Raw genomic sequence first — 23,783 nt, 5'->3', positions numbered from 1 at the left:
CTGGTTAAAGCCGTCGATTTAAGGTCAAAGAGTAGTAAACAATCTTTCTCCCACGTTTGGCCGAAGACGTTTATTAAGTATTTGAATCGTCCAAAATCTCTTCAATATAAACTCTTCAATTAACCTCATATTGATGAAAAAAGATCCTTGTCAGCCATTTGCTTGCCGAATCCAAACTTGCTTACAAGGTTAGCTTTTTAATCGTGTCCATGGTTAGCTCTTCCATTCAGGCTTTTTTTTAAAAGTTGCAATTGCATGTGTGAAAATCAATATTGATATAATTGGAACAGCAATAGTGTATATGGTTGGCGATTTTTTTCTTTGGCGAGAGAAACGTCGGAAAGCTTGACGAGAAGTGGCCAAGAGTGAAATAGTCGTGCTTTCGGACGTCAAACAAATTTCTTGCCGAAAAAAAAACATAACATTCTTAGACTAAAAAAAGGAATTGAGATTTAAATATAGCATTTCGGACCCCCCCCCCTTCCATTTACTAGATCATTGCCCATCACTCTGTCTCAATGAAGAGATTTTAGCAGGTGTCAAACAAGACCAGAGTCATGCTCGAAATTGTGATTGTATGTGTTGTGAACCTAAAGTGGAATATTCTTTATGGGTATTGTATCATGTGTATATATTGTTTATAATTTTTGTGATTGTGTTTTTAATCAGTTTGCTGTATTTTTGAAATGTGGCGTTGTGTTTGTATTTGTTTCTGATTAGTGCTTGTTATAGTGCTGCCATCTGCCATCAATTTTTCTAACTATGAATGAAATGTAATGATTGAATAATTGCCATTGTAGGCCTGTTACTCTCTGTAGCGAGACTTTTTAATGGGAGATTGGCTCGCATTTGTACCTCAAAGTGGGAAACCATAGAAAACCAATTTCAGCCAACCACAACTGTGGCGATGATAGGTTTCAAACCCAGATCCTCGCGATGCGAGGCCATCACTATGACCACTCTAAAACCACAGCAATCTAGCATCTCAGACCAGATGCTGGAATCAAAAATAATAAAAATTGAGACTCATTAACGGTCATTCCTTTGATATATATAAATAAATAATCTTTGGAATATATAAGTAAATTAACTTATACTTATTACTTACAACAGTCAGGGTAAAAAAAAGCTCTCTGGGTTTAATGAAAACGTGATTGCTCGATTAAAATTATAATGGCTAGTATGCAAAAAATTAGTAAAAATGGTAATATGGAATCATAAAACAAATTCGAAAGGACATAGTCTAACAGGAAAAACAATGTAACATGCTGGGAAAACGGTATATACAGTATACACAACATATAATAATACAAACAAATAAAAAGCTCTAAACTGCTAATGTACGTGATTTGTATGCGGTGGTCTATATCAACGCCTATTATTACTAGCGACCTCCACAGGGTGATGTCACTTTCAGAGATAACCAACTGTAAAAAAGGGAATAGTAACTCAGAAAAATGATAGCTGACAAAAGAAAGGAAAGAAAAACACATAGAAGAAAAATGGCCGAACAAGAAGAAAAGCACCAACAGCTACAAATAGAATCGCTAAAGAAAAAAGGGATTATACAATAGCTGTTCTTAATATTGGTATAATTGACTCGAATTCTGTGAGTGAAGTTGCTGCCAGATTGGTGATATCTAATTTTGCAAAGTTTTTCACTCCTTGGTTACCCACAATTTTTTTTTCGTTCACCAAACATCATTATCATAGGAATGAAAGTTGGGAGTTCAAATGAAACTGGCTAAGATTTCATAAGCGAGGTTGCTGAATTGGGCATCACCAATTTGGCACAACCTTGCTTACAGAATCTTAGCGAATTTTATTTGGGCTGCTAACTTTAACTCCTATGATAATGAAGGTGTTTGACAAAAAAAAAACAACATTCTACGAAACCAAGGTTTTGGGCCCATTTTAAGATTCCATAAGCAGGATTGCACTGAATTTGTGATTTTTTTCTAATTTTTTGAGTGGGAGCCTTAAAAATATGATTTTCTTACTCTTTTTTTTTTTTTTTAATTCGACATTGATTCTGTGTGCATTATCTTGTTTTAGCTAATAATTACAAACGGGAAATGTGCGTCGCAGAGTTTGAAGCAATATTTGCCTGTTGCAGAAAGTGGAAAGATAAATCCATATGCTGTGAAGGTTTCAAGAAAGACATCGAAAAAGATTCAAAATCCAATACGAGTGATTGACTTTTTTCCTGGCTGGGTGAGAAACCAGGTTATCGGCTTCTTAATTCATAAATCGTCATCATGGTCTCAAGTATTGCTCAGCATGTTGCTGTTGCATTACTGCTGAGAACCATCTTAATAATATATAGTCATTATCATGACCATAATTATGTAGTGAAATATACTGATATTGATTATCAAGTTTATACAGATGCTGCATGGTATTTGTGTAAAGGCACATCACCATTCAACAGACAAACTTATAGGTACTCTCCCTTACTGGCTCTCTTGTTAATTCCTAACATTTTAATTAATAAGGAATTTGGTAAAATATTATTTTCTGTGTTTGATGTACTCAGTGGTGCGTTAATATGGAAAATATTGCATAATTATAATGTGAATCTGAAGTTGATGAACATTTCTACATATTTATGTCTTTACAACCCAATGTTTGCTGTGATATCTACTCGTGGAAGCTCTGATTCGATTTCAAACGCCCTTGTGCTTTTGTGTGTATTATTTTTGCAGGAAAGAAGAATATTCTGTCTAGGCATTATTTATGGATTTTCAGTTCATTTCAGGATGTATCCTTGTATATATGTTTTTACATTTTACTCCGCTTTGTCTGATAAGCTTATAAAAAGTGATGATATACTTTCAAAATTATGTAGCATAATTTATCCGAACAAATCAAAAATCAAGTTTCTTTTTTGTTCATTTATTGGATTTTTCCTCCCTACTGCTTTATCTTATTATTTCTGTGGCATGGAGTACTTGAATGAAGCTCTATTTTACCATCTTGAAAGGAAAGACACGCGTCACAATTTCTCACCATATTTCTATTTCCTGTACTTATCTGAATCTACTCAAGGAAAATTTATTTCAATGTTGTGTTCGTTGTTTCCTTTTCTTTTTCAACTTGCGCTTATTTTCATTATTACTTGGTCTTACGTTGAACTAAATACTCTTCCAATAAGTTTGTTTGCGCAGACATTTGTTTTCGTGGTATTCAACAAAGTTTGTACTTCACAATATTTTGTGTGGTACTTGTGCTTTTTCCCCCTGATTTTACCTCGCTTGAAAATAAGTAAAATGTTTGCCGCAAAAATGCTTTCTATGTGGACAACCTGCCAAGTTTTGTGGCTCTATTCCGCTTATTTACTAGAATTTGAAGGAGTGAATTCATTTATACTGATCTGGTTATCGAGTTTGCTCATGTTTATTGTAAATATTTACTTGTTGCACCATATATGTTCTGCATACAGAAGTGAGTTATGAATGAAAATAAAGGAGATGAACTAGAATTCAGAATATTTCTTTTAATTACTGTTGAAGATAACACAAAAATGCTCAATGTAGAGGCACCGAGTTCAAGTATTCTGAGCCCCAGGGCACTCAAGAATGACTATCATATTATTGTTTTATTTTAAGGAAATAAATTCGTCAATAATTTTTAGGCAATAATTCCTGCAGTTTGGTGAAAATCTAAGTGTGCCCCCAGAACCACAATATCTGTGCAGGGTACCTTAGTGGAAGGGCTGTCAGAGATGATCATCTACCCAGGGCCCGCAACTAGATACCCTTTCAACAGGGGAAAGCGTGAATTTTGCGTTTCCCCCATGTAATTTTTAATGAGTGGTTAAAGTTAAAAAAAGAATTTAGTGCCCGGGACACCAGATATAAATGAACTAACCCTCCCCCCCCCCTCTCCTTGACTTCAGGGGTCTGTTAAAACCTTAGTCTAGCCAGAGGGTTCCTGAATGCTAGGATTCCCGGTCAGAGACAGGGTTTTAAGCTACTTCTTAGCTAAGAAGTTAGTCATGTAATCATAATATTGCTTGTTGCTAACATAGCTTTTTGTCGGGGGCCCACCGATCATTTTCAGAAAGTGGTTGAAAATATTCAAAAACGATTAATTCTAGAAATAAATGAAAGAAATAATTCCGGAATAAATTTATGAAAACTCAGATTTATTGAAAAAAATATATAATTCCTGAACATATTGATGAAAATTCAGAATTACTGAAAGAATTTTTGAAACACATAATTTCAGAACTAATGGTAAGAATAACATAAATCAGTACGAGAAATTATTTCACAATCAGTAACGAATAATTGCATAATTATTGCATTGACAGAAATGATTTCAAGATGTATTGAGAAGGAAGGCGTAATTGTTTAGAATCACCGAAATAAATAATTACAGAATCGTTTAAAGTGATTTAAAATTAAAATTGTTATCTCAAAATCAGTCAATTTAATCCGTAATTAACCAAAAACCTTTACAGAATTAGTGAAAAATTATTCCAGAACTAATCAAAATTGATGATAAAAGAAATAATTCCAGAATAAGTAAAAGTCAATTATTCTTGTCAGTGTTCACCTCGAGGCCCAATTGGCCCCTTCTATTGTGATGTTTTATAAATTACATGAGTTGGTGGCCCGCGAAATCGCCGCACTTGCCAGATGTGGGACCCCTTGAACCATTTGCGCAGAATAATTTGTTTCTGTGCTCCTAGATTTACTTTTAAATAAACTTCTCTCTAGTCTGGGTCTTTTTTCTCACACACACACTAGCATATAGGTCTCTATTTACCCATTATTAAGATTGGTAGACTGGGGACCAACACATCATTTTTCATTCAGCTCAGCTTGCCAGACGTGGGGCCTGGTGCCCCACGACCTCCTATATAACCTCTAGGTGGTCGTGAGTGCGTCCGATTTTTTTCTTCTGAGAAGGGAAATCGAAAATTCATAAAATAAAAATGAAAAAAGAATATATGAAAGAAATAGTTTCAGAAAAACTCAGTATTTTAGAACTGATGAATATTCAGAATTCCAAAATGATGAAAGTTCAGAATAAATAAAAGAAATAATTCTAGAATTGATGAAAGTTCAGAATGAATGAAAAATATTTTCAGAATTCAAAAAATGATGGAAGTTCGGCATTCCAGAATTGATGAGAATTCAAGAAATGATGGAAGTTCGGCATTCCAGAATTGATGAAAATTCAAAATTATGAAAGTTCATAATAAATGAAAGAAATAATTTCAGAATTGAAGAAAATTCAGGATGTTTTTTTTTTTATTAACAAGTGCGACCGCACCTATTCCCCCTCCCAGGGGCGGCTTTTGCAATAATCACCAAATTGTCCTTCCCAGCGGATTTTCGGTAAGTTTCAATTTAGCCCACCACGCCGGAAGGTTGAAGACCCCGTTGTTGAAGTGTAGGCTAAATTGCTATCAAACGTTGTAGTTCTTGCGTTTTTTCTTAGATGGCAGCACAAGCTCGAATATTTGAGGCCATTTTTGAATATGATTTTGACGAAATTTTTTAAGGATCTGGCAACACTGAAATGCGTGTCGTCTGCTTGAACGCGATTTGCCATACTGGTTTCGGATTGTTTTTCCGCGCTTCGTCATTTTGTTTCTCGTTGTCTGTGACACCGATAAGACCCCCCATTTGTTATTTGTAGAACGAAGATTTTAGCGCAATAGCCATCATGGAGAATAATTCGCAGGTTAGAATAACACTCATATTTTGAATATATTTATTACTTCCAATTTCTTATTATTTTCATTTCATAGTTATACACGTTCTGGACCATCTTAACAATTTCGGGAGCCTGTGGGCCCAAGCCTTTTTTTTTGGGGGGGGGGGCTTTAGCTCAATTTATATACTGTATTAAAAATCTTGTGTGTGTTGGTCAGTTTTATTCACTTTTATGATACGCCAAAGGTTCTTAATCGGGTTCGCGGACCCCTTTAAACTAGTTTTCCTAAGCGCAGGTTTTCTGTGCAACGTGAATCGCCCAGCGCGACACACCGTCCACTCACCAATAAGGAAATCAGTATGACTGTTCTTCTAGAGAGCGCAATACGGCTCACGACAGCGTGATTGGCCGACTGCTTCTGGAGGAGTCATGGGTCGTGAGCAGCGCGTTTTGCCGATGTTCTCTTCACTCTTGTGTGTTTTCTTTCCCTTCAAACCGGAGCATGCAGACGACAGAGTAGCTGATGCCAAGGCCATATACTATAATATAGCCGCCCTGATCTGATGCGCCACGCTAGGAAAACAACGCCTCAATGCATGACCCGCACGCTTAGAGAGTGAAGGACCAGGCTGATGAGCAATCAAAAGATATCCAAAGATGATTTCACTCTACGTTATCCATACGAAGGTTTACAACAGCTGGATGATACGAAGATGAATTCAGGAAGGAAAAAAATTGAACTGCTCTTTCGCGAAATCGAACCCATGTCCTCTCACTTGCCAGGTGAGACCACTAGACTACAAAGGCAACGAACATCAATCTTTCCTTAGCTTGTGTGCGTTGAACGGGACGGACGTGGGTTAGATTTCCTGCAAGGGCAGTTGAATTTTCTTTCTTTCCTGAATTCACATGAGCCACACACACACACAGCTGTTGTAAACATACATTGGATAACACAGAGTGACATCATCCTTGGATAAGTCGTCATGCTCTAAGGAAAGATTGATGTTCGTTGCCTTGGTAGTCTAGGGAAAACACCCGGCAAGTGAGAGGACCTTGGTTTGATTTCCTGCAAGGGCGGTTGAATTTTCTTTCTTTCCTAATTTCATATTCGTATCAGCCAGCTGTTGTAAACAATCAAAAGTAGTTTGCAAGCATGTGAGTGACCTCAATCAAAAGAGTAACCATGAGAGTGTGTGAGCATGTGAATTACCAAACAAGTGATCTAGAGAGCAAAGAACCAGGTTGGAGAGCGACAAAAATGGAGGTAAAAAAAGTGTGCAATTATTTGAGTGATGTAGAGAAGGATAGAGGGACCAGTTAGGTGATTGATCAAAAGAGACAGTTAGGTGATTGATCAAAAGAGAGATCTAGGGAGTATGCAAAAGAGTTGCCCAGAAGATGAGGGACAATGTCAGGACGTGATAAAAAGAATGGCCAAGAGAATGTGAAGCATGTGAGCGACCAAAAGCTACCAAGGTGGCAAATGTGCAGGGGAGGGGCGGAAAATTTGCCGAATGAATAGTCAAAACAATTTGCCGCTGTGGTGGTCGAGTGGTCATAGTGACGGACTCGCATCGCGGGGACCCGGGTTCGAGACCCACCATCACCACAGTGGTGGTCGGCTGAAGTTGGTTTTCTGTGGTTCCCAACTTCAAAGCGGAAATGCGAGCTGATCTCACCGTTAAAAAGTCTCGCCAAAGAGAGCAACAGTCCTACAAACAGTACAAATATTCAGTCATTACACTTCACTCACTTCACTTCTGAGATATGAGAGAGATTCTGAGATGGCAGCACTGAAAAATCACACACAACACTAGACACGCACTCAGACTGTTAGGTACACGTACTTACACTTCCGGCACTACTCACTAGGTAGTAAACTGCCCATGGCGATAGACCTGAGTTGTGCTCGGTTTGAAAAAAAAAAAAAAAAAAAGTCAAAACAATTAAACTAGAATGGGAGAAGGGCGTCACAAAATTTGTGTAGCTTACACGCGCCAAAACCATAAAACCCATCTCTGGCCAGGGCCTATTCCTCATTTGCAGAGGCTCTGGGGAAACAAATTTTCTTCCCCCTTCATATATAGTGTTTTATGTCATAGTTACAGGGTATTATGTAGCAGTTTCATATAATTACTGTTAAAATAAATTCTGAAGTATGCTGTAGCATCTGCTTGCGTTGTTTCTTCATCAGGGTTTGCAGTTTACATTCAACATTCAGCAAGATAAGTAAGTAAATATACTAAAAATTTAGGAATTTTCAGGCCTTTAAAATTTGTGGGCTCTGGGCACATGCCCCGTTTTCCCATGTGAGAAGCAATCCCTGCCCGTCATGGGAGAGGTTTCGCAAGTGCAAAAGGGCCTCATAAAAATGAGATCTTGTTAAAATTTTCGAGGATAAGCATATAAATTGGAAGGCCCAAATTTATAGTCGGGCAGAAGGCCTAAAGAAATCACTGACTGGCAGGGGTCCATGATGCTCTTTAAATGGTCCTGGATTAATTTGGGTAGATTTCAAGGGTCCATGAGCTTAGATGAAAAAAAAAAATTAATTGTGTTTGCATTGCTATATACTGTATTAATATCTTATTTTGCAAAGGATTCTGTGAACTTCATTTTATTAGTACAGAGTGTCTGTGGTCATTGTCTTATTGCCACAAAAGATCTGTGAAACCAAAAAGTTTCCCCAAGAACCCCTGGCAGATGGCAAATCTTGATCACTATCTGGGAATAAATTTAATGGTTACATAAGTAGATCTTTCATTGTAAAACAAATGAAATTTATGAATAAATAAATAAAATTCATAGAATTGTTCATTATAGATTATGCTTAGGTAAAAAAAACAAAGCCACAACAGGCAAAATGCCCAATGAGGTGGCTGAGAAAAAGATGCCTATAGCAAAAAATATGAAAGTCATATATTTCTTAAAATACAGCAACCTAATTAAAAATGCCATTATAAAAACTATATATACATGATAAAATGTAATACAAAGCCCATAAAAAGGTTGTGGTTGTTTTATTCTAACTATGGATAGCTTCTCGATTTACCCCAAAATATTTATCATATTTCTTTTTGAACGTGGCAATAGTGTTAGAATTTACTACCTTCCCCCCCCCCCCGGGGTTAAGCTATTCCATCTATTCACAACCCTATTAGAGAAAAACTCTGTAATACCGCAATCTGCAATTGCCCCTTACCAATCCATACTGGTGTCAACTGGTCAAAGCAGTTGATTGACGGCTCGTTAATGGTCCATCCTATCCATCCCGTTGAAAATTTTTTAACACTTCTGTCATATTCTCCCTGACACCTTTGTTCTTCCAATGTAAACATATTCAAGAAATCAAGTCTTTCTTCATAGCTCAAGCCTTGTGTATTAACAGGAGCACACGTAGCTCTTCTCGACCAAGTTTATGCCCCTCTTTAGATATGGTCTCCAAAACCTTGCGGCACGCTCCAGTTGGGACAATGCTCCCAAGCTTCGGGGAACCTGGAGTCCTCACAACTTGTATGAGGCCCAAGCTCCCCTTTTTTACTTTTGCCACAATCTTCATTATATCTATTTAAAAATTTGGCCTCAGCCCCCCCCCCCCTCTATATTAAATGTAAGAAAGACCAAATAAAAATAATAACAGGATTCATCACAAGCTAGAGACCTGTCTAACCGCTCCCAACACAGACAAAAATATTTTTGTAAAAAAATTAAGATGATAAAATAAGATTTAAAAAATTATTAAAAGCATTGGGGAACCATCATTTCAACTTCTTGTGAAATTGTAGACCCAAGTTACCAATGAATTTGATGAGCATAAACACTTGGTGGAATGTTGTTTACATTACTTTGTATTCATAGTTCAGGTAATTTAAATTTCATCATATTAAATTGAAATGAAGTGAGTCTGTGACCAAACTTTAATTTGAGTATTTTCTGGATTTCCAGTGAATTTAAAAAATTGAGCTTGAAATTATGGAGCACTTATTACAAAAACTGAGAAAGGTTTAGTTGATATTAAATTACAGTTAAGCCTCTGTAAGTGGGTACTGTCAGTGGATAAACCAGTTAAATGTATAATTTTTTTGTAGTCCTGTCTAGATTTTAATGAAAAAACATACTTTTCTTTCGTAGATACCGGAGGGACAAAAAAATTTGTCCATGAAAGAGGAGTGACCATCAGGGGTTTGAAATGCATATTTTTATTATACAAGGGGATATTATTATTTTGCCTTAAAAGAGGGGTGGCCGCATCTGAGGAGGTGTCCATTAAGAGGGATTCTACTGTATTATATATTTTAGGGGAATAAAACAACTCAATTGAATGCATATTTTCAGTCTGAAATACTCAAACACAATGTAAATGAATTTGTAGAGTTGATATTTAATTTTTCGACTGGTTTTCTTTTTCTTTATCTGTTCTTATAAAAATGTGTAGAAAGTATGTTAGCAATAGAAATTCACATGTAAAATAACTATATGCATAATTTTATAATTTGAAATATAAATTAAGCAAATTATATGAAATAATGTCACTGTATTTTACCTGACTGGATGAATGGATTTACCAATTTCTTTTACATTCCTAACCTCTCAAAGGAGAATATTTTGAAATTTGCGACATACATCGCAGAACAATTTCGGTAAAAACTTTGAGAAAAGAACTTTTCTGTGTAGAAAATAAGATTGTGGAATTTTTATCGAAGAACATTTTCTGTCTGCTGACGGCTTGTTGCCGTCGGAATTTTAATGCAGTTGCAGAGCAATGCAATTCTGCTTTAGGGGTCCTAACTCCTAACACTAAAAAAATTTTACCTTTTCACCACTCATTCATGTCAAGTTATGAAGGGTAGTCCATAATAACAAGAACCATGTTTAGTTTATGAATTCATGTTCATGATTACTGATGATATGATTAATAATGACTATAAGTAATTAGATAGTTACATGTTTTTTTTCAAATTTGTGAATGAAAATATGAGTGTAAATTTAACAATTAATGATTCAAAAACAAAACTTTAATAGAGTGGAAAAATGGAACACGACTAAGTATTTTAATGTATAAATCTATGTATATATATATATTTTTTATTTGTCCGAAAAAACTTATTTACATAAACTTACATACTCACCTTTTGGAAAGGTGAGGTTTGTGAAAGAAATCAAAAGTTTTGCTGTTCATGGGAAAATTGGTGTTAGGGTTGGAAATTGCCTGACATTTTCAAAAAATTCACACCTTGTAGGTGTGCAAAAAATTACAAAGAAAAAGCTTTCAGCTATATCATGTTGTATAATTACTTTTTAAATGAATAAAAAATATTTTCTAGAAACTTGAAATGATGAGACTGAATGATCAAGAAAATGAGCAAGAAATAGAAATGCTCGTACAGACCATCCAAACTGGTAAGTTTAATTAGAAACATTTAATATTTTTAAGATTATGAATCACAGTGAACAGAATCATTTTTTACGTTGATAAAACCTGTGTTTCGAGTAAAGCTAGCAGGTTTTTTAGTTAATGCAAAAATCTACAGGGTTTGAATCAGGGCCGTCATTTCAACTTTTTCCGGGAGGGGGTGGGGCAAAGCATATGTACTCAATGTATGTATATATATACCATTTTTAGTGTATTTTCAAAAGCCGCCCCCCACCCACTCCAAATGACGGGCTAGGTTTGAATGAACAAATAATAATATCTAGCTTACCCAAGATTATTTTCAATGAGAAAAACTCAAAATGATACAGAATATTATTCGATTGGAAAATGGATTTTTAAAGAAAATTCTCTCTCTTTCTCCAAGTTCTTATTAAAGATATATTTTGTAATTAATTTTTTTTTTCATCATCCTTTGGTGGAAAATGCTTAATCTGAGTCCAAGTAAAATGAAGAAATACAAGAGTTTTTCCTGAAAAGTTCTTAGACTGGGTTTGATTTAAAGAAATGGGAAAACATTGGCAGATGGTATCTGTATGAGAATCCGTAATTATCTAGCTAACAAAATGTACATGTTATAGGCATTTTTAGACATTAGTTTGTAGTTCTGGAAGCACATAGTATAGGCTTGTTCTTTTGAGAATTGTCTGTGATTGATCAATAAGACAAAGAGTTTGTGTAAAGCTTTGTTTTAAGGTGGAAGAAATGCAGACAACCTATTAAAATACGTTTATGTTGAAATACTGTAATGTCTTGTTCTTATTCCAAGAATATCAAAGTTCTGTGATGTGGGAGAAAATGTAGAAGATTATACCATATTTTTTCTGTATATATAATTCAAAAACTATGCTATAAAAAAATGAAATTTTTTAGTGTGAATTGCATACTGTTGTGGCCAAGAGAATTGGCATTACTTGCAGTTTTTTCTTCTCTGGGAGGTTGGAATATAAATATTTTTTTTTAAATGAATTTGGGAAAAAACAATTTCTCAAACATTTTATTGATGTGAGTAGAAAATCAACTTTTTTCTTCAAAAAATGTGACAAAAATAATGCCTTTAAATTCCTTAATATTTCCTTGTTGATGTAAGAAATTTTCACATGCTGATTTCAGTTTACTTTGGCTCACTTTTATAAAACTTTTTGTTTGATCTGATGCCAGAAAATAACAACTAATAAATACTGAGATTTAAGCTAATTTTTAGCAGTGTTGTTTGGTTTAAACCAAGTGGTTTTTTTTTAAATTTTTTTTATTAAAAAACATTTAAAAAATCCATATATAATTTTATATGAAAATGAGTACAAAAGTTTAAAAACAAAAAATTAAAAATATACATAAAAAAGATAAAACAAGAATAGTTCCAGGAGAGCTTGCAAATTTGATCATTTGATCATTTTTGTCGCACCACTGTCATTTTCTGCACATGAGGGCTAATTAGACTGGGGCCTACAATTTATTGCCGATTCCGAACAGCAGGCTTGTTTTTTATACTCATCGAGGAGTTGGTGCGCTAACCCAGACAAGGACGAACTGGGTATCGAACTCCCGACACCTCTAAACATCCTTTGGTACTTTAGGTGAGTATCTTATCGACCTGGGCTACCACGCCCCAAAGCTTGCGAAAACAATAAAAGATTGCAATGTCAAATTATTAGAAAAAATGTATTAAATAAAGATTTTAAAAAAAGACTACCAGTTTTTCAAAATATAATAGAACTTACAGATAAATTTAATCATGAATTTAGTACAAGAAATATAAATAATGATAAGGAAAATGCAGATATTTGCACTTGTATAGAATAAGAAGGCCCTTCAGACACCTCTATAAATTCCTGCTCTACTTTGAAACTGACAGTCATATACTGAGACAAATTGTGGTAGATCTGATAAAAATAGTTTCCCTCTTCCACATGGATGTGTTAAAGGATTTAGCGGATTCCTCAATAATAAATGCAGTATTTTATTCTGAACTAAAAAATTCCCTCATACATCCTATTTATAAAACAGGAGATTCCTGTGATGCAAACAACTATAGACCTATCTCGATTCTACCGATTTTTTCAAAAATTTTTTGAAAAATGTATGAAGTACCAGCTGATCAATTTCTTAAATCATCAAAAATTATTTCGAACCAATCAATATGTCTTTCAATAAAACGAAAATACAGAAATGGCAATTCTAAAATCAACTGGCTTGATAAATAATGGAATAAATAAAAATAAATATTCAATTATATTATTTTTGGACCTAAAACGAGCATTTGACTATGTGGATCTAAATATCCTCACAAACAAACTTTATTCAGCTGGTATAAGAGGAAATAGCTTAGAATAGTTTAAATCTCACTACTACAATAGATGACAAGCTGTTATAATAGAGGAAAAAAATTAGGGAATTTTGAGAAGTAAAAGGGTCGGTTTTGAGGCTGATACTGTTTTTAATTTACATAAATGAACTAAGCAAATTAAATGATAACATTATATCTTTTGTAGATGACACAGTTTTATATGTCAAAGATACAGAAATAGAGTCTGATTAAAAAACAATAGGATCTATCAAAAATAAATCATTGGCTAGTTAAACATGGATTAAAAATAAATACACAAAAAACTAAATTCATGTGCACGAAAACAAGAAATATAAATGAAAGTATGGAAATCCATGTAAAGTTGCATAGCCACTGCCTATCTCAAACCGTATTAGAATGTGATTATGACGAAATAGGTAGAGTGTTTAACTATGAATACTTAGGAATAGTTATACAAGATAATCTAAAATGGAACATGCATAGTGAAAAAATGATATGTATTCAGGGGTATTTTATAAACTTAAATACATAGTTGATAATAACTTCTTAAAATATATTTTCTATGCATAGGTTTACTCAAATATAAATTACGAAATATGTGTCTGGAGAGGAGCATATTATGAAAACATACACAATTTAGACAATCTTTACAATAAATTAAAAAAATTAATAAGTTGTTCCAATAGATAACAAAAAAAATACTTCATTTCTGATGATGAATTTTTAAATTCATCATCAGAAATGAAGAATAGTTATTAAAAAATGAAAATAGAACCTTGAACAGATATAGAAATATTTATCAAGTGCCTGAAAGTAATAAAATATTATTTCAAAAAATTTTTGGTTAACATCGCTCCAAAAATAACTTCATTTCCAGCAGAACTTCATTTACACTAATAATCACATAAATATAGTAATAGAAATACAGAATATAATATCTTTAATGTGATCAAAATACCACAGATATAAATGCAGTGATTTGAAATCAGTTATTGTTCAATGCATGCTAAAAATATATAAATATAACAATATACATACATCTAATACATAAAAGAGCTTTTGCTGAAGGAAAAAAAAATCAATAATAAAAATCATATAGCCTGCTGGAAGGACCTTACCATCCCCTGGGGCTACATAGTACATGTAATATATGTGTGTATCTTGTGTTGTTGTCATGTAATTTATGTTTGTATTGTAATTATGTTTGTATTGTAATTATGTTTGTATATTGTACTTCATTTTGTATTTGCATCTCATAATTTGTTGTTTGTTTTAATTTAAAAAAATATTACAGATAAGGGAGTATAGTAATATACTGTTTTCCTTCCATTTTTTTATTACTTTTCTACTTTTTTCCCTCCCTTTTTCTAACATACCATTATGTTAGAACAAGGTTATCATATGTATCACCGATTTGATTCGTCAAACAGAGATTATCTGAATTTTTGCCAATCGCTTATAAATAAAGTGGTTAATAAGTATTGAGAATTACTGCATTTTTCATCCAGGATGCTAAAGAACAGTAAAAAAAGGTGTGTGCAAAGTCAGAATGTACTTTTTTATTTTGTTTGACTTGCATAAAAATGAATATTAAATATCTCTGTACTTTCCTGATATTTTTTGTATGAGTTTTTTTATAGATATATTATACTTGAAATTAAAATAAATTTTTTAATTATTCTACATTTTTTATAAGATTAAAATTAATTCTTTATTGATTTTTTTATCACAAGTGTTCTTTAAAATGTTGAGAAAAATTAACATTCATTTTACACAGTGTAAATAAAGCATTTTTATTCATTTATTCAGACATTAAAGATAAAGAAGAAGAACTGGAAAAGCTTAACAGAGAGATAATGAGTCTGGGAGAAGAATTAGATGCAGGTGTTATATTTATTTCAATATTTTTTCTTTTCACAAAATCATTGTTTTGCTCCTGTGAATTATTCTTCATGGCATTTTTTAATATCATATGAATATTAGTGATGCAATTTAAGTAAGATATGGGATCTCAATCTTAAATTTGGAAGGAAAGAAAATGAGCAATTTGAATTGAATTTATGGGTAAATTAGAATTATAATATTTAAAATATCTTATTATTTATCTATATAGACGAGTTCAAACCTATAATAATAAATATTTTGTTTATTTGACTCTTTTTCCTTATTAATTTGTTCAATTTTTTTTTTGTGCATTAAGCACACAATTAACTCGTAATAGTGTTTCAACGAAAGTCATAATTTCAAAAAGCTGTGCCCTAGTGTTACAGAATTTTCCATTAGATCATTTCTAAGAGCTTAGAATCTATTCATGTATAAAAAATTTAGTATTTCATCTTGTAGTTTATATATTTCTTCAGATATAGTGTCGAATGAGTTAGTATGAATGTATGTATGTTATGAAAGTATGCATAAGCCTGATAGCCAACCTGGAAGATGTATCAATACCAGTGGGGTACTGCTGGATTTGTCTTTATCTAAGACCTATCATTGATCTAACAAGATCCCATTGGCTATTAATTGAACTTTGTACATCTTGTAATCGGAACTGTAAATTGACCCTAAATTACAAATACAAGGCCACAACAGGTAAAATGTCCAACAAGATGGCTGAAAAAAAGATATGGATGTCATACACATTCAAATCCTGTTATAACAAACTCCAAGAGACCGGAGAAATCCCTTTGTTATAAAGGAATTCCAGGTTTTAGCATTGTTCCCATGTAAACTTATCTGGGGGATTAGAAAAGTTTTTTCTATAATATATATATATATTTTATAATTTTTCTATTATGTAACAGTATTAGTTAAAACAGGATTCAACTTTTCTGAAATAAAACCAAATCATTAACATTCACAGAGGATTCACATTATGTTAGATGCTACATTGATTCACTGTTTTGGAGTCAGCATGAATATAGAATTTTTCAACTATGTTTGAAGCCAAATTGATGGAAACTGTGATCATCTGTTACGAAACTAGCTTCCGATCTCTGCTAATCATTCAAGGAGCAAGAAGGATATCTGTCTCCACTTGCATGTTATAGTTTATGATTTTGGATATTTTCCATATGATTAGGAATGACAAAATTGTTTCAGATAGTGAATTACACTTTGATTCATGGGTTAAAAAATGAAAGTCATATATCAGGTGGTAAACAATCTTGATAAACTCTGCTTGAACAATGTTAAAATGGGCATTCAGTTATCTGTAAACATTGTAAATTTCCAAGTTAGCATTATGCATTATTTTTATTCAGACAAGTCACTTCTGAGTTACCTCACACTAGTCTTCCAAGCTTTTTCTTTACTCTTATGACATAGATGACCATTTTACAGATTTATATTGCTAATTTTAATTTGTCTTGACCCGTTTGAGTGACGCAACAGAAATCACTAAACCCCTTTCAAAATGCCATATCTTTTTTCATGAAGTAGGCTTTCTTCTGATTTCCAGCAGGTGCAAATTAAGGGGTATATGGAAAAGTATTCCAGTGAGAAATCAAGTTTACAAAATATCTCGGATTGTAGTCAGTTTAGGCCCCGGGCGCAAGAGAAAGCATTGGGCCCCTTAAATTAGAAAAAAATTTGAAGTTTGGGTTTTTCTGAGCCTTGGGTGCACACAGCGTTAAATCCGCCTCTGGCTGTAAGTGATGTGATGACAATCTCCGCCTATTTTGTAACCTGATGTTTTTATTTCAGTGAACATGCAAAGTGAGGAAATAGCAGTCAGTCAGAATATAAGTAAAGGTAACTTCTGTTTTCTGTGTGTTTCATAGATTAAAAAACCATAACGCAAAGATTTTAATTTCATGACCAGTCTTTTCATGCATAAAAGTATGTTTTTTTTAATTATGTTTTACAGACTTATTAGACTCAATGATTATCAAAGTCAGTGAAAAAACTCAAGAAGCTGAAATGTGGGTGTCTTTGTTACATCAGTATCATTTCTGTAATTTATTTGATCTCTTTAAAAAAAATCTATTACATTGCAAATTGATGTAAATATACGAACAAAATGACGTGGCAGTATTGAAATTTGTTAAAGCTCATGATTTTTTAAATAATTATTTTGTAAAAAATTTCCCCCACAGAAGCCTTTCTATTTTTGTTTTTCAAGATTGCTATTTATACAGTCAGTGCTTGATATAATGACCCCACCTTATAGCGACCATTCCACTACAATGGCCAGTACGATAAGTCTGAAATGTTTTCATATAACGACTATCCTATGTGTTTTCCTATCAATACAATGACCTCGTACTATAATGTCTGTTTTTCATGGAATGGCGGAGGTTATAACAATCGCCGACTTTACTTTCCATCCCACTAATGTGAGTAATATGTTCTTTTTGACATGTATATTCCTACTGGATAGATATCGATTAGAGTATATCTTGCGACCAAAATAAAACCAAATATAAAACCGAATGACATGGACAAAATGAATTGGCTATCATAAAAAATTGACAGTTACTTGTCAGTACTGATTGCATATGAAGCTGAAGAAACTACTTTCCGTCTAACTTATTTTTAGTGCAACAGAACCACACAGCTTCTGATTCTGTGATTGTTAGAAGGAAATTCTCATAAATGCAATATTTTTTACTTAATGTTGTATCTCAATTTGTCAAATTTGCAATGCTTTGGAAAATATATTCTGCCAGCTCAACTTCAATCGTGGAAGTATTTTCAAATTTTGGATTAGTACTAAGAAATCTTATTGGTGTGAAAATTTAATGAGTAAAATTAGTTAAACATGTTATCATATGCTATGTGGAAATTTAATTTCACTATATAGAATCTTTGTGCCAACCAAAAAAAATTTAAAATACAAAAATTAATATTTTCAAAATTCAAATGAAGTCGTCAATATGACCAATATGTATGTTTAGGCAGCCTAAGAATAGGTAAAATGGGGTAGGGGTATTAAAAATGTGAATCTTTTTTTGTCTAATTGTTTGTTAGAATTAAAAGTACCTTAGAATAATGTTTACCAGGAGTATGGGCAATGATAAGTGTAATAATCCATCCTTATTTTAATTATTGGAGAGCAAGGAAAAAAAACGGTTTTCAAGAGTGAGGTTTGAAATGAGATTTTAAAATTATGGCAGAAACTTGTTAACATTGTAACTTGCGATACATAAAAATATTTTTTATATCTTTGACATCAGCTCTCTGATGATCTTCATCAAATCCCCCATATTAGCAATATCCTTCTTATAAGCCTTATTAATTAAATCATAATTTTACTCTAATTGTAAATTTATGTTTAATGACCATTTTTGTCCAAAAATATCTACTTCAAATCCAATGTTTAATTTAATAATTATTAATAATATTATTAATATATTAATAATTTATTAATTATTACATAAATAATTTTTGAATTTCAGTCTGTCCAAGGAGAACAACTCTCATCAAAAGAAAATAGAAGAGGAAGAAAAATTGGTTGGAGCCATCAAAAGTGACTGGTCTAAACATGTGTAAGTAGTGAATAATTTCACATCTGTTAAAACTTGAAAATCCATCACTTGCAATTTTTTCCCCTTAATCCTATGCTTCAAGTGTGGGAGGCATATTTTTCTACATATTATATAGTAGAATCTTAGGTAACTGGAATAATGGTGAGGAAGGTCATCCACATTTGCCTTTTTCTCCATGGTTCAACTGCACATGTATGGCCTATCTGTGTATTCCATTGTTTAATGCTCACTTATATCTATAATTATGCAGCTTTAAAATGCTTTGTAAATTTTGTTTCATGTGCAGAAACTGAAATTAAAATTGAATGGGACTACAGATAACTGAAAACCACTGTTAAACCACCAGAGTGAAAAAAGTTTTAAAATAACAGTAATTAAAAACCAGCCTGGTGGTATGTATATTTAGGCATTCTAATTGTGTAAAATTAATATTCAGCATGTGTTATTATCTGTATCGAACAATTGATGTTCAAATTAAGGAAAGTGAGTATTACACACAAAATTTATTTGTACACAACTGTGTAGATAAGCAACAACCTGGGCCTTGAGCTTGATTTCTGTATGCACAAGTAAGGCATTTGTCAGGTTTCCAATAATTTTATCCCCCAAATTTGAACCATGTATATTTGTTAATAATCAAACATCTTTGACCCTATTTGGTTGGTACAGTTAATTCTTTCTTTGCCCCAGACGTATTTAAGTGAAAAGTTTAAGCTATAAGTAAAGAGCAATTAAAATTGGGCTCCACAAGCATTATTTAGTGCTTGATCTTTTACTATATATATAAATTTTACGTTTGCTTTCAGCACATTTTTTTAAAAACAAAGTATTTATGACTAAATATGTATGCAAAATATAAAACCAACTACATGAGTTGGTTTTATATTTTGCATACATATCCTTTTGTTACATAGAGCCAAACAAATACAGTTATATTCAAATTCATCTGTACTTATCAACAGGATGGTTCAAGATGACAGCAGCTCAAAAATATAATTTTTAAGTTATACACACCATGAGAATGGTGGAAACACCTTCCAGATACCCCAACTTTTAACTTTGCTTATATTCTTTCTATTGCAGTTTAATGTGAGCAGACTACCATTGAGTTCCATGCAAAATAAATTTTTAAAATGTCGATAACTTGAAAGAGGGAATTTTAAGCTGTTGCCGTCTTGAACCAGCCTGTTGATAAGCATTGAATTGTAAGCTTATTCAGTGCTTCTCCAGTAGCAGTAAAATGACCGCTATGCGGACGAGCGCTGTGGTTATTGCCATGGACTTGCATTGAAATAATCATGTTCAAAACCCATTTACAGCATAGCGGTGATCTGCTGGTTTTTCTATGGTTTTCTAACTTTGAGGAACGAATGCAAGCCGATCTCCAATTTAAAAAAGTCTCCCTACACAGAGCAATCAGGTCTATAGCTTAAGAAATTCACGCATGGCACAAGCAAAAATACCCAGCAAATTTGTATGCTTCCAAATTCAGAAGACAGATGGAAGCACTTGACAAGCAACGGGGGGGGGGGGACATTCCACAGAAACAAACTTCACATTAGGTTCACAACACATTTGTGCACATTCTGATATGTACACATTCATTAGAAATTCCGTAGAGGAATATGGACAAAGTGTTTGTGCAGTTTAGTAGAAGTAAAATGAGAATATTTTTTTATACAATGACTTACTATTCACAATTACAATATTTTGCTCTGGTATCTGACATGTAACTCAGGGGCGTAGCCAGAAATTTCGTTCGCGAGGGGGGACCACTTTCATTTCGGGGGGGGGGGGACCGAAGTGACAGAACAATGGATTTGGCCATCTTTTTCCCTTTCTTCGGTCATTTTCTCACATTTCGGGGGGGGAACCAGACCCCCCAAGTCCCCCCCCCCTCGCTACGCCCTTGATGTAACTCATTCTTTTTCTGGGGTAATTAACTAGACCTGTTAATTAGATTATTTAATTCTTTAAAAGGGGAAAAAATTGCTTCTTTTTTGTGTGTAATGTAACCGGCCGCGGGCCGTAGAGAGCAATGAATTTTTGCGATTTACGCTGGCCCCGAGTAGGAGGGTCGCCGCATTCTTGGATCTTTCAGTAGTGACTCTTTAGAAATACGGAATCTAAATATTAATTTTACTGCTGTGATATTAACATTTCATGATGAATAAGAAAAGTTTTATAATGGACATTAAAGTATTTACTCATATGCAATAGATATTTGTTGAATTCCAATTCAAAAAATTGAATTGAACAAGTGGTTTTATTTGCAAAATAAAGTAAAAAAGTAAATCAGGGTCAAGTTGAATTCAAACCTCTTCATATGCTCATAAGAGACCCTAAGAAAATTAATTGCTAGAACAGGTTTGTTAAGTTGGGGAAATCTGGATTCAACTGTATTAAATCAAGAGTGCTTTATTTTATATGAATATTTATTTCTCCTTTCAATGACATCTCATTTCAATATTGTTTCATTTCAGTAACACATTTGTGACTGAAATGCAAGAAATAAGTGCTGTTTATTGTGAAGCTGTAAATTTTTACGTGAGTGTCACCAAAATATTTTGGTATTTTTAGTAGTTGATTGAGTGAAATTTTTTTTGAGAGGAAATTTCAGTTATTGTTAGTGCAATGACTGAATTTGTGCGAATGGAAATAGTCTAGAGTGACAAAAAAATTAAACGTGACTGTGTACTATACACAAATGGTCAACAACATTTGTACCACCAAACTTCCAATTTTGAGCACCGTGAAACATTAACACTATTAACATAAAATGTACTTTTTAATTCTTTTGTCTATCCTTTGTTAATGGCACAAAGATGAATCAAAATATAACTAGAGAGTATAATGAACATAAAAATTGTGAATGTCTTAATTTCTCTTCAGATCAACAAATTTTCTTGAGACCACCAGTTTGGCAACCACTGCTGCACACAACTGTACGATTTTTTTCTTTTTTTAATAGCAATAATAATATATGTAACTGGTGGGAAACAACTACAAACTAAGAAAAATTTAGAAATTAGTATCCTAAGTCTTGTTCGTCATATGAAATATTATATGTTATTTTCAATATTGATTATAAATTTTTATCATGACTGTTTAAAATTATCATTATATTGCTTTGTACTGTTTTTCATATGTTTTGTAGACCACTCATGGTCTCCAAGAAGCATTGGAAAAAATCTCGTCAGACTTTCTGAATGCGAAGAATGATAGTTAGTATAGCCATTTTTATTTTGTTTTCATTTACGCGTACATGTGCTCTCGTAAAATATTTTTTGAGAAGGTTTTCTTATACTACTTAACCATATATGCCCCTGGCAAACATTTAAGGTTTTCTTATTTTCTTACTACTACTACCTAACTGTGCATACACTTCGTACACCTTCCTCTACAGAATTACTAACGAATCAGCACATGCCAAAATGTGTGTTCTTTCTGAGTTTATGTGTGGCCCTAATGAATTTATGTTGTCGAGTTATATTTGTTTTCGTGTTCGTGCTGCCATTAAGGTTTTCTTACTGTAAGAAGGTGAGAAAAAATATAAATCGTGCTTTCATAATTAATTTCTGACATTTAATTAGGGAAGAAGAACTTGGTTTTCATTGAGTGATAAGTTTTAGGTATCATAATTAATTACATTGTCAATTAATTTTATTAATTAATTTTCATACTTTATATTATTATGTATTTTGAACTTGAGATCATATCAATTTGATATACACTTCATGTACTTAATGTGTGTTAGAAGTATATAATTATATCCTGGCTATAACAAATTTAACCAGAATTAAACCAGATGTTTTTTGACCGATTTTTAAAAAAAAATAATTTTTTATTTAGATGGTAATTTTCAGATTTCTTAATGGAAACGTATGTCACATTCTGAATGCCCTATAAAAAATACTTTTATTTTAATAAGTATACCATTTACTATTGTAGTCAAAACATCAGAAGAAGATCTTGCAAAGGTGCAAGATGAAATACAGAATGACTCTGGAAGCATGCACCCACCACATGAAATGAAAATACCATTGGAACAACGGCGCTTGATTTTGTAAGTTTTATAATTCTTTATCACTTTGATTGTGGATAAAGTATTTTCTTGTATCAACATGTCTTGTATTTTTTCATGTTTTTTTCAGTTTAAGAGATTTTCATTCATATAGCTTTAAAAAGCTTAATGCTTTAAAAATAAATCATCTTAATTGCTTTCAATTTCTATTAGCAATATGCAAATAATAGATAAAATGTAAAATTTTTTTTTATTCACTTTGCTTGAACGTGGTAACAAACTACCCAAACGAAACTCTTTCTTTCAAACTAGTGTATATGAGCTGCTTTGATTTCTTTGCCTGATTCATATTAAATCATTATTACAAAATGGCTGTTGGAAGGAAAAATATTTGTGTATGTGTGTGTCTATAAAAAATTTTAATCTATCACTGCAAAAAAATGTCATATTGGAAATTATATATCATTTTAAGAAATTGTTCCCCCTATTAATTTGTGAACAATAAATTTTACAATTATACCTTGACTTATGAGTAATTTGTTCCTGAAAGCTGTAAGGATCATAAAAATTTCATATCTCAAAGTAAACTCTTCCCATCCCCCCACAGTAATACAGATACAAATTTATATCGAGTGGTTCTCACACTTTTTCCACTGGTGCTCCCCTGCTCCAGTCAACGTTTATCCATAGCTCCCCAGAATTGTCTAGTATGATGATGGGCAAAGTATGGTCTGCTTAGAGGCTTTATCTGGCCTGCCGCAGATTTTAAAATAATAGTATAGAAATTTTCGATTTCAGTGTTTCAAAAAATTCAGTTCTATGTAGTGTTCCATTTTGTGCATATGCAAAATATAGCTATGA

The 23,783-nt window shown here is 32.9% G+C and overlaps 2 protein-coding genes across 4 annotated transcripts in view; both read left to right on the top strand.

Moving 5' to 3' along the window:
* Nucleotides 1-31: 31 nt before the first annotated feature.
* LOC149067468 (uncharacterized) overlaps nucleotides 32-23,783 on the top strand; it is a 33,083-nt gene continuing 9,331 nt past the window's right edge. The window contains exons 1-11 of one of the 3 annotated variants that reach the window (XM_089252741.1): nucleotides 32-188; nucleotides 495-613; nucleotides 2,056-2,214; nucleotides 10,998-11,073; nucleotides 15,222-15,296; nucleotides 17,115-17,162; nucleotides 17,278-17,332; nucleotides 18,809-18,898; nucleotides 21,382-21,445; nucleotides 22,056-22,122; nucleotides 22,850-22,964. In XM_089252741.1, the coding sequence (XP_089108867.1) occupies nucleotides 134-188; nucleotides 495-613; nucleotides 2,056-2,214; nucleotides 10,998-11,073; nucleotides 15,222-15,296; nucleotides 17,115-17,162; nucleotides 17,278-17,332; nucleotides 18,809-18,898; nucleotides 21,382-21,445; nucleotides 22,056-22,122; nucleotides 22,850-22,964 (923 nt within the window). In that variant the 5' untranslated portion in view covers nucleotides 32-133. The remainder of the gene's footprint in view (nucleotides 189-494; nucleotides 614-2,055; nucleotides 2,215-10,997; nucleotides 11,074-15,221; nucleotides 15,297-17,114; nucleotides 17,163-17,277; nucleotides 17,333-18,808; nucleotides 18,899-21,381; nucleotides 21,446-22,055; nucleotides 22,123-22,849; nucleotides 22,965-23,783) is intronic. The other 2 variants (XM_089252742.1, XM_089252743.1) reach the window with 2 other exon arrangements.
* PIG-M (Phosphatidylinositol glycan anchor biosynthesis class M) lies at nucleotides 2,208-3,481 on the top strand. The gene has a single exon (XM_089252739.1). The coding sequence runs from the start codon at nucleotides 2,259-2,261 to the stop codon at nucleotides 3,453-3,455; it is 1,197 nt and encodes a 398-aa protein (XP_089108865.1). The 5' UTR covers nucleotides 2,208-2,258; the 3' UTR covers nucleotides 3,456-3,481.

This window comes from Pholcus phalangioides, unplaced genomic scaffold (genome assembly GCF_987345545.1).
Source record: "Pholcus phalangioides strain wild (caught in Gottingen) unplaced genomic scaffold, Ppha-v1.0 ptg000030l_1, whole genome shotgun sequence".
In the NCBI taxonomy this organism is placed as follows: domain Eukaryota; kingdom Metazoa; phylum Arthropoda; class Arachnida; order Araneae; family Pholcidae; genus Pholcus; species Pholcus phalangioides.
Note: the sequence above shows the minus strand (reverse complement) of the source record. Positions and strands in the feature narration are given on the sequence as shown.

Excerpts from the sequence above, each read along its gene's own strand:
- PIG-M (XM_089252739.1), top strand. The coding sequence starts at position 2,259 with ATGGTCTCAAGTATTGCTCAGCATGTTGCTGTTGCATTACTGCTGAGA.